The following is a 15,680-nucleotide window of genomic DNA, read 5'->3' as shown; positions in this document are numbered from 1 at the left end:
CACCCCATCAGGCGTCTTGCATTAAACGCTACCCCCGCTAATAGCTTCAGCCGCCCGACTCTCCTCTTATGCGTGGAACTACAAGTCCAAGGCTGACCGCCAATCTCCCCCAAGCCTTTAACCACTGCCGTCAATCTTTCCCTGCATGGTACATTAGCCCCCCCCTCCCTGCGCACCCCTCTATTTCTGCACGCACACTCCTATTCTTCTCTCCCCCCCCCCTGCACCCCATCAGGCGTCTTGCATTAGACGCTACCCCCGCTAATAGCTTCAGCCGCCCGACTCTCTTCTTATGCGTGGAACTACAAGTCCAAGGCTGACCGCCAATCTCCCCCAAGCCTTTACCCACTGCCGTCAATCATTCCCTGCATGGTACACTAGCCCCCCCCTCCCTGCGCACCCCTCTATTTCTGCACGCACACTCCTATTCTTCTCTTCACCCCCCCCCCTGCACGCCATCAGGCGTCTTGCATTAGACGCTACCCCCCCCTAATAGCTTCAGCCGCCCGACTCTCCTCTTATGCGTGGAACTACAAGTCCAAGGCAGACCACCAATCTCCCCCAAGCCTTTACCCACTGCCGTCAATCATTCCCTGCATGGTACACTAGCCCCACCTCCCTGCGCACCCCTCTATTTCTGGACGCACACTCCTATTCTTCTCTCCCCCCCCTGCACCCCATCAGGCGTCTTGCATTAGACGCTACTCCCGCTAATAGCTTCAGCCGCCCGACCCTCCTCTTATGCGTGGAACTACAAGTCCAAGGCTGACCGCCAATCTCCCCCAAGCCTTTACCCACTGCCATCAATCATTCCCTGCATGGTACACTAGACCCCGCCTCCCTGCGCACCCATACTAAACAAATTAAATCATGTTTATGTCTCCCGTACACGCCTATCTGTAGACTCCAAGTCTCTTACATCCAAACACCATACTAATCCGAGTCACATAAAGTTCACCACTTATCTTATTGTCTCCTCCAGACCCCATGTCTCTCCTGTCAAAACCTTTGAATGATCACGCACCCAAGAACATGTTGGGTGCGTGTTGTTTTCAAACTCCAAATAACAAACCCCCCCCCCAGACTATTCTATGCACCCTCATTGAAGTCATCACCCTTCCCAAATTTACACCCCCCCAATCCATCCAGAATGACAAGCTTCCTCCGCTAATTTCCAAATCAAATACCCTCCTCTAAAGCATTGAACTACAAGTCCAAGGCTGACCGCCAATCTCCCCCAAGCCTTTACCCACTGCCGTCAATCATTCCTTGCATGGTACACTACATGGTACACTAGCCCCCCCTCCCTGCGCACCCCTCTATTTCTGGACGCACACGCTTATTCTTCTCTCCCCCCCCCTGCACCCCATCAGGCGTCTTGCATTAAACGCTACCCCCGCTAATAGCTTCAGCCGCCCGACTCTCCTCTTATGCGTGGAACTACAAGTCCAAGGCTGACCGCCAATCTCCCCCAAGCCTTTAACCACTGCCGTCAATCTTTCCCTGCATGGTACATTAGCCCCCCCCTCCCTGCGCACCCCTCTATTTCTGCACGCACACTCCTATTCTTCTCTCCCCCCCCTGCACCCCATCAGGCGTCTTGCATTAGACGCTACCCCCGCTAATAGCTTCAGCCGCCCGACTCTCTTCTTATGCGTGGAACTACAAGTCCAAGGCTGACCGCCAATCTCCCCCAAGCCTTTACCCACTGCCGTCAATCATTCCCTGCATGGTACACTAGCCCACCTCCCTGCGCACCCCTCTATTTCTGAACGCACACTCCCATTCTTCTCATAACCCCCCCCCTGTACCCCTTTATGTGCCTCTAATGAGACTCTGGCACCCACAAAGTTATTTCTATTGCATGTCGCTACAAGTCTCATTCCAGACCATGAACAATCGTATGACGGCACTCTCCATATATTCTTGACACACCTCTCTAAGTATAAATATTTTATATTTTATACTAGTATAGGTATGTATCCTAATAAAAGTTTGTTATTTAAATCCAATCAATATCCCTACGTCTTTCAATAAAAAAATATTTGTTAAATTTAACCCTCCCACTTATTTAAATGTAAAGTTTTGGTCATTGGTTACATTTGAATATATTTTAACTCTCCTCCCTCTTAAAAATCCTATAAAGAGTTACTCTTTGCTCAGGTCTACATAATCAACATTCATCCAGCCTTCAAATCAAGTACTCATTTGTATTTCTTCAACTATGGCTGATGAACCTTCATGTCGTTTGGTTCCTTCTACAAGAGGAATGCTCTTAAACATAGACGGATATCTTTTGGCAAAAAACAAGCAGCGTGGTGATGTCATCTATTGGCACTGCACAGAGAGGAAGACCGGCCCTTGTTCATGTTTTGCAAAGACGACCATTGTTGCAGGACAGCACCAACTTAATACTCATGGAGAACATACTCATACTCCGAAGGCTGAAAAAACAGATGTTGCCATTGCCAAGGCATCAATAAAGCAACGTGCAAGGGATACCAATGATCCACCATCTGTAATAATTCAAGCGGTTACTGCCCAAATGCCGTCTACCAGTGCTGCCTGTCTTCCTAACAGTGAATCCCTCCGTAAACTTGTGAAAAGGGTAAGGAGAGCGGATTGCCCACCTGAGCCAACCACACTCGATGATATTGATATCCCACATAATTTGGAATACATTGATGGGATAAAATTTCTTGGAAAGGACAGTACTTTCCACAACGAAAGGACACTATTATTCAGTACAGAAGCTAACTTGCGGAAGCTTCATGAGGCACCGTATTGGGTAATGGATGGCACTTTCAAAACGTGTCCAACCCTATTTAGACAAATATACTCAATTCATGCTATGGTTGGCACAGATGACAGTACGCAACGCTTCGTCCCACTGGTCTATGGATTGCTTAGTAGCAAAAGTGAGGTTTGTTATATCCGTTTTTTAGAAGACCTACAGGATTATGCACAGGAATATGATATTCAATTTTCTCCTCTTTACATTTTGACCGATTTTGAGAATGCTGCAATACAAGCAGCTAAACAAGTTTTTCCTAGTAGCACACATAAGTGTTGCTTGTTCCATTTAGGTCAAAATATTTGGCGAAAAATTCAATCATGTGGCTTATCTGTACAATATGGACGTGATCATGGATTTGCTATGAAACTTAGGAACCTTCAGGCACTTTCCTTCCTCCCAGCAGACGAAATCCCTGCTGCATTTGAACAATTAAAATCAGAAATGCCTCCTTATGCTGCTCCATTAGTAACTTATTTTGAGGAGACATATATATTGGGCCGGCTTAGAGAACGAACCAGAAGTCAAAACAGATCTCCCCCACTGTTTCCACCATGCATGTGGTCAGTGCATGACAATATGGTTGGTGGGATTCCAAGGACCCAAAATAAGTTGGAAGGATGGCACAGGAGATGGAATATTCTCCTTGGAGAGAAAAAGTTTGGAGTCTACAAACTTATCTCCTATCTTCACAAGGAGCAACAAATGACCACCAAGCTCATTGAAAAAGTAACCTTTAATGTTGCCCGAACACCCACCAAACGTGAAAATACTGCTCGAGAAGATGCACTACAGAAATGTTTTGCACAACTTGGTTTCATAGATTTGATGGAATTTCTAAATTTCATTGCCTTCCATCTCAAGTTGGAGTAACTTTAAAAATAATTCTAAACATTGTTATTTTTTCATTTTAAAGTTAAGTTGCATATTTCCTATGGTTTATTTTTCATTAGTTGACTTTCAATCATTTTAAATACCATAAAAAAAAAAAACACTTTTCACATATTGAATTTCGGGATGCTATCATTACTGGTAAGTAGAATTTTTATAATGTTAGAAATGAACTATTATTCAAGTATTTTCTACATTCTGTTTTCCATTCTAAAATATACATCAATCAAAATTCTCTAGCTATATTTAAAAAGTTTAAAATATAATGGTTTCCCATTTCAGTTTAGCACAGTTGTACCCATGTAATGTTTTTGTTAAAGTTTCCCTTCATTATGTTTAACATAAATTTTATTAATATTCATCAATTAAAACAATTATATGGTTTATCAAACAGATTTACAATATTTTCTATATGTAAAAAAAAATATATATATTTTTTGTTGCAGCATTTTGGCAATCCTAGTTTTACTGCAACGGTTAGATTCTTTTATTTGCCTAATTCCGGGTGGACATGCTGTGGTTCTCCATTTGCTGTTGAAAGAAACATCCCAGCATGCACTCTCACAGGTTTGCTTTTATTATATTTAAAAATGTTGTCCATGCTTGCTGGGATGTGTATTTCAAATGCCGATGGAATCCATGGACTAGGTAATGGTTAGGCAACCTTTGTCTCACCAACTTCTGTATAACTAAACTACCCAGCATGAACTGCCACAGTGTTGGCATTACTATAATAAAAAAAAAGTTTAAGGGCATGCTGGATGCTGTGGTTCCATAGCTCATTTAGACACATGCTGTGTTATCCTGGCCTTATCCTTATGAAATAACTGTTTTTAACACAATAATAATTATTCTAATTTATGTATAAACTGTAAAAATGCAAAACACTGATAGGTATTAATTACATTTGTAATGGTTTCTTGTGCATGTTACATAATAAATATTATGATTGGTTAATAACAATCTTACATTGTTACACCTCACCTCTCAAACAAGCAATACCCCCTTCCCTGAAATTTTATTATTTATTTAAATTATAAAGAATGTATTAGCACACAAATGTCAATATAGTATAGTAGACACTAACTCTAAATTTATATAACTGTAATGGTCTGCATGCAGGCTCAATCTAGCAGCGGTGATAGCGATGTTCGTGACCGCGCATCGCTATCGCAGAGGGGGCTACACACGAGTGATCTGTGCAGAAAATCTAATCAATCTAGTCAGATTGCTTAGATTTTAGCCATGGATCTCTCCATGAGTACCCCCCTTAATATTGCTCTATAAATTGAATACAATTTCAAAGTGCATATCAACTAATCAAAACATTTATTAACTTTTCTGCAGTGCTAATTTATTTATACCATTTTTTTTAATTAGTTAACTGTTCTGACCTCCCAATCATCGTCTGCAAGCCAAAGAAGAATTTTTCTCCTTATTACTTTGTTTCCAGGTAATATGTATTTTCCAACAATTTGATGTAGATAATTTGTCCTCTATTTATGTACCTTAATCATCTATTCTAATCTAATAGTTTAATATTTACATTGTTAATAATTATTTTTTTATTACCTAAACTAGTTATCTTGTTTGCCCTTCCAATCATCTGCAATCCGAAGAATTGGCCTCCTCATTATTTGGTTTTGTGGTAACTATACCTATTGAAACTGTTTCTCGCATTTTTATATTTAGCCTGTTTACGTACTTTAATCAGCTCTTAAGAAAACATATAAAATATATTAAATAATATTTATAATTTATTTCTTATATAATCTTGTTAACTCTTATGACCTTTGATATGTCTGATATCCATATCTTCATTTTTATATTCATTACTTTTTTTGATGTAATTATAATTCTAAACACAATTGTACTTCTAACATGAATCCTGGAATCATGTACCTTTAAAAATATTAACATATCTAAAATTAACATATTTGCTTTACCTATACACTAATATATATATTACTACACAGGACCATATCTCAAACTTTTGAAATGCCTAGTAAGGATCCACTCTCTATTGTTAATATGACATAACAATAAAATATTAGTAAAGTGAATATATTTATTAGAAAAAATATCATATTTAACTATATTGTTATGACAGAAATATATTTCATATTTTCCTCTTGAATTTTTTGAAACAATAACAAAAATAAAATGTTCTTAATTTTTATCCATCATTAATATAAACACTGTCAGGTTCGGATGGCAATAGTATTTCCCCATCTTCTTCCGAAACTGTGTATATTTACCAAAATATATTACAATAAGAAAATTATACAATACGAATGTAACAGTGTAATATCTCACAATGTTTGGGTATTAAAGCTGACATATTTTTTCCCTTATTGGAAAATAAAAAATGATTACTCTTAGATTAACAAATATGACAAAAAAAAGGATTGTTTATTTTTACATTATTATATTGAAAACACGAAAAAAATGCTTATTTTTATATATTTTTTTATTGAATCATCATTGTTTGTGCACACAGTGTATTACTTTTTTTTCAATACAGGAAAAGAAACTTGATCCACAATGAATCCACAACAAAGAATATGAAAACCATCTTGATCCTACATAACATAATCTGATGCGGTGATATTATTCTTATTAATCTTTATTATAGAAAGATATACAATATTTTTTTTTCTAGATTTATTTATAAATCTATTACCAGTTATAATATGTTAACCTTTTCAAAGTTCACACTTTATAAAATAAAAGTTTTATTGATTGAAAATACTATGTTAACTTATTTGTTTTTTATTATTCCTCATACTTACAGCACCCTAAAACTTAAATGACGCAATATGTGGGAAATACATACACGTGTATGTATTTGAGGGAAACATGGGAAATGATGATAGCGTCAACTGGCTAGATGGTTTACGCCATCAAAGAACCATATATATTTGCTAATCTGATCCCATCCTTACCTTCATAATTTTCATTCTGAAATACCATTTTTTATATATCAATATAAAAAATTTACAATTTGGGGAGTTTTAAAGCAAAATTGTGTAATGTGTACATTAAACACACAAATATGTTCCGAATGTTAATCTATTCAAATATTATTGAAAATACAATTACAATATATAAACACATTGTTAAGCAAATGCAAATTATTAACAATTCAAAACTTGCATTAATTTGTTTGGGATATTAGTAGAATAAAAAATATATATATGCATGAACAATCACTGTAATATGGAATATGTGTCTGTACATATATTTTCTCTATTTTTATCTTGAACATATTAGTATCTGAACCCCCCCACCATGAACAAACCAAAACAAAACAAAACAAAACAAAATATTTAGAAAATTTAAATGAATGCACGACTTGAAGTATCTCAGAAAGTATATTCCTATTATCGATTTGTCTTTTCAAACAGGACACATGGATGACTCTGTATCCCTCTGTCTTCAGTTCCTTCACCCTGGCTCCCAAGACCGTTTGTGACATATCTAAAAATTAAGTAAAACAGGTAAGTTCATGAAAGTTATTTTCCATACTTTTGTCCACCTTATCTTTAACTGTAGTCTTCATTTTAAAAGAAATGCAAGGTTTAAAGGTAACAACCCTAATTATAATAAAATATTACAATATATATTTCTCATTGTGACTCTAGATCAGTAGTGCACCGAAGATTTTTCCATCGTTGGTATTAACAATGGTTAAGTTAAAGATATACAAGCACTATAGTAATGGGTTCCATCATAAATTATGTTTCACGGCACAGACAAAATGATCATGTCCAAACAAACAACCCAAAAATGTTCCAAAAATACCCATCCAATGGCAGCACTACTGACTAATAAAAGACATTCTGAAAGAATGCATTTCTTTGACAAAGCAATGCAGTATTTATGAGTTTAATCTATTAGTCTGGAGTGCCGACGTTTGATGTATGTATGTATATATATATATATATATATATGTATGTAGTGTAAGTTTGTACTGGACTCCAAACAATAAATGCAATATGCTGCGGTGACCTCCTCGTCAGCTTGGCATAAGGTGACTATGTAGATGAAAGGTAATCGGCTGCACTCACACTGGCGTATTCAATGATGCAAAAAGTGTCCCTTTATTGCCTACATGTTTTGTTTAAAATCCCCTTCTTCAGGGCCAGATTTCTGTCCAAATAACTTAAAAAAATCTACATATATTTACAAGTGTATTATATCCTGTTTCACACTCTTCTTCCTTATGTCTTTACTCTTTTTTTACCTTTTATATTTCACGCAACTTTGTCTACATGTATGTTTCCAGAGCTCTGGTCCTCTACATAAAACAAATAGATTTTTATGCTACATGCCAGCATTTTGCTTATACTCCACTCTTGTGATGTCTAAACTTGTAGCCTATAACACTCTGCTAAGACTGTATCCAAAGTAAATCAAATGATGTGTTGTTTTTAAAAATTGTCAAACCATACACAAAATTAAAATAGAAACTCAATGTTGGCTTAACTTAGTTTCCTATTGAGTTTGGTGAGTCATACTCGCAATTTGAATAAGAAGCCTATGGCTAAAACTAATTAAAAATAATAAATGTTAGTGTTATATGTAGTATTTTTTAAGTGCAGGGTGATGATCATTGAGTAGGGCACATTTGTTATCTTGAAGGGCACATTTTTTATGTGACATTTTGCAAAAAAAACATAGCACATATGTCTCACCATATTTAGTTATCTGATAATGCAATCTATATACATTTATTCATTACCATTAATATTTAAGCTTCATCCTCATCGTTATCTTCCTGTCTCTTCCAATTTTGAATTTGAATATTTGCACGCTCTAATCTTACTCGAAGATCCATATTCTCATCATAACTTGATCTAGGTCGATAAGCCAATTCCAATCTTGAATGCACTTCTGATGCTACAGCTATGGTTCTCAAATTTGTGTTTTCAGTGCTGTATTCAGAGGGTCCAGGTGCAGCGGTGGATTTATACTTTCCTGGTGCAGCGGTGGATTCTGAGGGTCCTGAGGCAGCGGTGGATTCTGAGGCAATTTGTCCAGTAGTGGATTCTGAGTGTCCTGGTGTTGCCTTCAATAAATAGGGCCCTGGTGCAGTGGTGGATACATAGAGTCCTCTATCAGCAGTGGATACATAGTCTCCATGTAAGGTGTTGTATACATAGGGTCCTGGTAAAGTGGAGGATACATAGGGTCCTGTTAAAGTAGTGGATACATAGGGTCCTGTTGCAGGGATGGATACATAGGGTCCTGGTAAAGTGGAGGATACATAGGGTCCTGTTAAAGTAGTGGATACATAGGGTCCTGTTGCAGGGATGGATACATAGGGTCCTGGTAAAGTAGTGGATACATAGGGTTCTGTTGCAATGGTGGATACATAGGGTCCTGCTAAAGTGGAGGATACATAGGGTCCTGTTAAAGTAGTGGATACATAGGGTCCTGTTGCAGGGATGGATACATAGGGTCCTGGTAAAGTGGAGGATACATAGGGTCCTGTTAAAGTAGTGGATACATAGGGTTGTGTTGCAGTGGTGGATACATAGGGTCCTGGTAAAGTGGAGGATACATAGGGTCCTGTTAAAGTAGTGGATACATAGGGTTGTGTTGCAGTGGTGGATACATAGGGTCCTGCTAAAGTAGAGGATACATAGGGTCCTGTAAAAGTAGTGGATACATAGTGTCTTGGTGCAGGGATGGATACATAGGGTCCTGCTAAAGTTGAGGATACATAGGGTCCTGTTACAGTAGTGGATACATAGGGTTCTGTTGCAGGGGTGGATACATAGGGTCCTGCTAAAGGTGAGGATACATAGGGTCCTGTTAAAGTAGTGGATAAATAGGGTCTTGTTGCAGGGATGGATACATAGGGTCCTGCTAAAGTCGAGGATACACAGGGTCCTGTTGCAGGTATGGATACATAGGGTCCTGATAATGTCGAGGATACATAGGGTCCTGTTAAAGTAGTGGATAGATAGGGTCCTGCTGCAGTGGTGGATACATAGGGTCCTGGTAAAGTGTAGGATACATATGGTCCTGTTAAAGTGGTGGATACATTGGTACCTGCTGCAGCGGTGGATATAGAGTATACTGGTAAAGTGATGGATACAGAGGTTACTGTTGCAGTGGTGGATACATAGGGTCCTGGTAAAGTGGTGGATACATCTGTTCCTGCTGCAGGGGTGGATACAGATTCTCCTCGTAAAGTGGTGTATAGATAGGTTCCAGGTGCAGCGCTCGTTGCATACTCTCTGTGTGTAGAGCTGGTTACATAGTCTCCACGTGTACAGCTGGATACAAAGGGTCCTGCTGTAGCACTGGATATACAAGAAGGATTATCTGATCTGGACATTCTTTGTTTTTCTTCTGTCAACAGTTGCATGACAGTGGAAATCATGCATGTGATGGTAATAGTCTCATACTGCCACGCTAGCATTTGATTTATACTGTGCTGCATCTGTTGGCAGTTGATTGCTGCCACATTCTGTGATGAAACAAGATGATCGTAAAAATTTGCAAGAGTGACAAGTGCTTGATTCTGTTGTCTTTGTGTGGTGTTGAGAATCTCTATATTATTATTCAGCTGATTTAATTGATGTTCAATTCTTTTCATTTCTTCATTTCTATTCCTCTTAATTAGCTGCATGGCTTCCTTTAAAGACTCCTGTTGGGTAATGGTTTGTGATCTGCTAACTTCACATTCTGTGTGTATAAAAAGTTCTAGGTATAGTTTATACATCAATTTACAGACAATTTTTTACTTATAGTTAGAAGAACAAAAAACTCAAGTTATAAAAAAATACAGTATCTATTACTGATAGTGGAGCTCATTAAAAATTATGTTTTATACATTTAAATAAAATTACCTTGATTTGTAGAGTCCAGGAATTGGTCTTGAAGACCATGGCCAATTACACTAGAATGTGCAGTCTCTGCATTCAATTCCACCTGGTTGGTATCTTCTGTATCAATATTACTTTGCTGGCTATGCAATACAGGCTCCTCATTAATGTTATCCTGTGTCTGTGTGGCAGGCACCATGTTGCTTTCTATGGCTTCAAACATAATAGTTAGATAAATACCATTCATCTTAAACTAAGTTTTTAATCATATTGAATATCAATGATTGTAAATTTTATTTATATTTATTAAAATAAATACCTTTATCTAACATTAAAGGGTTTTGCATGGTTGAATTTCCATCCTCAGTGGAAGGATCATCCATTGTCGATCGTTCTTGCCTCATGGATGTTTCATTTACCGTGGAAGTCTCTTCCGTAGTGGAACTGTGAACCAAAGAATAATATTCTTGCATCATTGATGGTTGGTCCACCATGGAAATATCATCCACTCTTGCCGAATGTTTCAGCATTGATGGTTCGGCCACAAAGGAAGTATCATCCACTGTTGAAGTATGTTGCAGCATTGATGGTTGGTCCAACATGGAAGCATGGTCCACTGTTACATCATGATGCAGCATTGATGGTTCGGCCACCATGGAAGGATTGTCCAATGTTAAAATATGTGGCATCACTGATGGTTCATCCGCAGTTGAAGGAACATTTTCTGTCATAACTGTTTTTGTTTCTGAAAAAGAAACTTTCCTTGAAATTTTTGTAAAGGAACCTAAAATAAATAATAGGTATATTTAACATTTCATAAATATTAATACATAATATTTTATATACATTACAATATTTCTAGCATTATAAAACTGTGTAAAGCATACCTCCAAAATGTATTTACTTATATTTTTATAGTAATTTTTTTTAATAGATTTATTTTTTTATTATATTTATTATTATTATTATTATTATTATTATTATTATATTAGAACTGAAAAAAGGCTTTTTGGCTCAATAATATTGCTTATAATCCAATTTTTAATTTATTTCTACAACATAGGGTAAAACATTATAGCTAGCAAAATGTTATTTTACAGTAGGAGGGCATGTTTATAAATTTAGAATAAGATGCTATATATATATATATATATATATATATATATATATACACAAATACTAGATCGCATGTGTGTATGTTTTTAGGTTCCACGCTAACTCAGAAAAGTAGGTAGCAATTTACAACACACTGTGTAAACATTTGACTAAAAATCTGTAAATAAATAATGTGTGTCTAATACAAAGCTCGAACACTTATCTGTGTGGGCGGTAAGGGGGTGACAGGTAAAAATCATTACTTGTCGGCCTTGCGTAGATGAATAGTGACAAGACATAAGTGTATGGAGAAGGGTTGTGGGTAATTAGTTAGATATTTAAAAATGTCAACATGGGTTTTTAATACTGTTTTGGTTCTCGTATTCCTCGTTAAGTGATGTTCAACACCAATTAGTGTACCGCGTCAACTCGCATGGCTAGCTACGCTTGTCGTGCTTTGTGTAAGGTGCCTAGCTCAGCTAACGCTGCATTATTTGCAGGTTACCATTCCCAATTGTAGTCCACGTGGATCGTTAAATAGGAAAAATAAAAACTAATTAAATTAAAAAAGGTTGGAAACTCAGGTCTACTTATTTCTCATGTCGATCTAATGACCATGTCTACATAATAAATGTTGACCTTTAGTAGCCCAATCAATGTTTATCTACCTAATGACCTCCTCCAGTAAAAAATAAGTTATGAGATCTTACATATATAACATAGTGAGGGTTGCCTGTAGTCCACACATTTACAGCATTTAGAAGAGTAGCATCAGCAGCAGGATTGGGCTGATAAAGAGTGGCATAATTCTCCTTTACTCCTGCTTTTTTACCCATTGGCGGCAGCAGCGTGCGTAGAATGTCCTTTATAAGTGTAATTTTTGATATTCAATTACAAACTAATCAGTTAACTTTTGGTATATCTCGTTGATAAAATGAGAGACATAAGTAAGAGATTTTAATTTAATTTATTTATTTTGATTATACTAGCATTTACTTAGCAATGAACTATTTTTCTGCTAATAATTATATATGTACTTTTAAAAAATAATAATTACATTGATGTTTAATTATGACCTAAGTGTTTATTTTGGCTCAATAGAACAAATAAATTAACATTATATGTTTTCATATGCACTATATTTAGTAATATCTTACATAAACTATTTATTATCTAACTCACTATATAACATCATACAATATTGCTAACATTTGTTACTGTTTAGTTGTAACGTTTTTACTTTTGTTTTTATTTTTTTACCTGACTGTTGCTCTTCCAAATTCTTCTGCTGTTTCTTATGTGTTTTCTTTTGATTTTTTTCTTGAGCACCCTTAAGTTCTTTTTCAAATATAAAAAAGACAATCAAAATATTACAGTTATTAAACATTTTAATATCACACACACACACACACACACACACACACACACACACACACACACACACACACACACACACACACAGATTGAGTATACCTTATCCTAAATGATGGGTTCAGGTACTATTTTGGATATACAATTTGAAAGTATTTGTACTAACTGCATATCATAATGAGATCTCATGGAGATGGTATCCAAATTGAAGCACAGAATGCATTTATGGTTAATTTACACATTATACACAAACCCGTAAGGTCATTTTAGACAAATTTTTAAAATACTTTGTGCATTAAACAAAGTGTGTGTATATTTACACAATTAATTTATGTTTCATATACACATTATACACACAGCCTGAAGGTCTTTTTATGCAATTTTCTTTATAATGTGGTGTATTAAAATAAGTTTTTTAACTTTTGCCATCCTAAAAAAATGTTTTCACTATCTTACTCTCCCATTAAAATTTATGGATTAAATTTTTTTATGTTATTTTTACATATTGGGATATGGGATACTCCACCTATGTTTGTGTGTATATAGATATAGACACACACACATCTGGCGGAATGATCTTTTTCATGGACAATACGCCAATATATCTATCTATCTATCTAGATATATTTATATACATATTTATAGGTTGTCAAATAGTTACCCTGGGAACCAGTGTTTGGCCTCTCTTCATCTTGTACCATTCTAAAGTGCTCTTCTAGTTTTTTCTCCCAAACCTTTTGGAGTTTTCTTCTACACTTTACTTTATGATTTGTCTTCCTCTTACAGTCACGTAGTCTCTTTTTGCAGCTTTCAGGAGTTCGATGTATATCTCGAGCTGTAGACACAGATTTTGCTATTTCTTCCCAAGTATTATTTTTAAATTTCTGGTGTACATTAAAAGCTTCGGGACCAAATAGCTGACATGTATGATGAATAACTTGGTCAATGAGGGTGTCTGTTTCATCATCTGTGAACTTTGGGGCCCTGTGGATGCTTCCTTCATCAGGAGATTCATATTCATCATGAGAAGCATCACTGTGACTCTTCTGACTGTGAGATGTTTCAGCTTCATCTTGAGTAAGTGAGGTTCGTTTTCTACTACCACCCTCTGCCATTTTTTAAAACTAATAAAATAAAAATAAATACAAAGAATTACAAAATAATTCTATATATATGTTCTATAATTTTTTTCGATTAATCATTTATTATTTAAGAATTATGTTTTCAATTTATCTGGAGCCATGCACTGACACTTAGATGACAAATAATTCACTTGCCTTGAAACATCCATCGATGGTAGTAAACCATCTGTTTCTCCCCATCAATGTTAAAATTATTCAAACCTGATATAGACCTTGAAAAAGGGACAGCATAGTCCACAAACGCGTTGGATTTGCCATGCTGTGCCTTATTCCATAATCAAGACGGACAATCTCTGCATGCTTTGGGTCACGTGGACGGTCATTTGTGAATCAAAACTCTGGAGCCTATAGCAGGGTTTTTCCCGGGGTACTCTGCTTTCTCAACACCTGCGGCTCCCACCAAATATACGGGTACGATCACTTTCCTGCCTTCATTGTGAATCACAACGTGTTTTAGATTATTTTATTTTTTTCATTTTATTTATCTTTAATGAAATATTTTATATTATATTATATTATATTATATTATATATTCTATTATATTATATATATTATAACCGCCCCCGGTTCTTACATAGCAGATGTACAAGCCTGGTGCATGCGATTAAACACAGATGTTAAAAACCATTGAGTGCTATGCACAGAACACTGAAACTACATTGAGAATTTATATACCATCCTTTTTTTAAATTTAGTATCACCGATGCACATACCTATCCTACACTGTATGGATCCGGGAATAGGTTACACACACGTTTGTAGGGATGGACATCAGAAAAAAATTCTATATATGATGGCTAATCTTCCGCCATTGAAACTTTGGATGCAATGTATAATAAACATGGCCTCAAAATTAGTATACGTTTTAAAGTTCTTATCTAACTTGCACACACGCTAAAAACCTACATCGGGTTGGAAGCAGGCAGGATTGGGGGTATGATCAGAGACAGGATTTGGTGCAGGGACATTACGCCTATACACTCATCAATGGGTAGGACATTGATAACATAACTATAATATATAACTATACACACACACACACACACACACACACACACACACACACACGTATATGTTGCTTGGCCCCCAGTAGTTGTGGCCCCTGTTGCTTTGCCCCCTGTAGATTAGCCAAAGTAGTTGTAGGCCCCTGTCGATTTGCCACCGGTAGTTGTTCCCCCTGTTGCTTTATCGAAAGTAGATTTGCCATAGTAGTTGTGCCCCCTGTTGCTTTGCCATTTGTAGATTTTAACCAGTAGATGTGCAACTTGTTGATTTGCACCCTGTTCCTTTGCCCCCAGTAGTTGTGGGCCCTATTTTTGTGCCATGAGTAGATTTGCCCCAGTAGTTGTGGCCCTTGTTGATTTTCCACCAGTAGTTGTGTCCAATGTCACCGTGCCCCCTGTTGCTGTCTAACACACACACACACACAAAAAAATTAACAATGTCCCGCTCCTGTTTACCGACTGCTGCTGCTGCTCCGAGTGGAAGCCCGCTCCATAGGGGTCTATTCATGAAGCAGTGGAAAGTGTGGAGAAGTGAGCTAGTGGT

General features: G+C 36.7%; 1 protein-coding gene across 1 annotated transcript; it reads right to left on the bottom strand.

Annotated features, from left to right (window-relative positions):
• Positions 1 to 5,579: 5,579 nt before the first annotated feature.
• Positions 5,580 to 14,105, bottom strand: LOC134944113 (uncharacterized). Its single transcript, XM_063932683.1, has 6 exons — positions 13,652 to 14,105; positions 12,880 to 12,957; positions 10,844 to 11,308; positions 10,549 to 10,737; positions 6,893 to 7,165; positions 5,580 to 5,587 (listed from the first exon to the last, which is right to left on the bottom strand). The coding sequence occupies exons 1-6, from the start codon at positions 14,103 to 14,105 to the stop codon at positions 5,580 to 5,582; spliced, it is 1,467 nt and encodes a 488-aa protein (XP_063788753.1).
• Positions 14,106 to 15,680: the final 1,575 nt, after the last annotated feature.

The sequence above is a fragment of the Pseudophryne corroboree genome, chromosome 7 (genome assembly GCF_028390025.1).
Source record: "Pseudophryne corroboree isolate aPseCor3 chromosome 7, aPseCor3.hap2, whole genome shotgun sequence".
Taxonomy (NCBI): domain Eukaryota; kingdom Metazoa; phylum Chordata; class Amphibia; order Anura; family Myobatrachidae; genus Pseudophryne; species Pseudophryne corroboree.
Note: the sequence above shows the minus strand (reverse complement) of the source record. Positions and strands in the feature narration are given on the sequence as shown.

Bases quoted from the DNA above. Each gene is read 5' to 3' on its own strand.
- LOC134944113 (XM_063932683.1), bottom strand. From the start codon at position 14,105: ATGGCAGAGGGTGGTAGTAGAAAACGAACCTCACTTACTCAAGATGAA. The intron at 12,958-13,651 runs GTAACTATTTGA...TATTTGAAAAAG, and splicing joins GCCAAACACTGGTTCCCAGG to AACTTAAGGGTGCTCAAGAA. The intron at 11,309-12,879 runs GTAAAAAAATAA...TATTTATTTTAG, and splicing joins TTTGGAAGAGCAACAGTCAG to GTTCCTTTACAAAAATTTCA.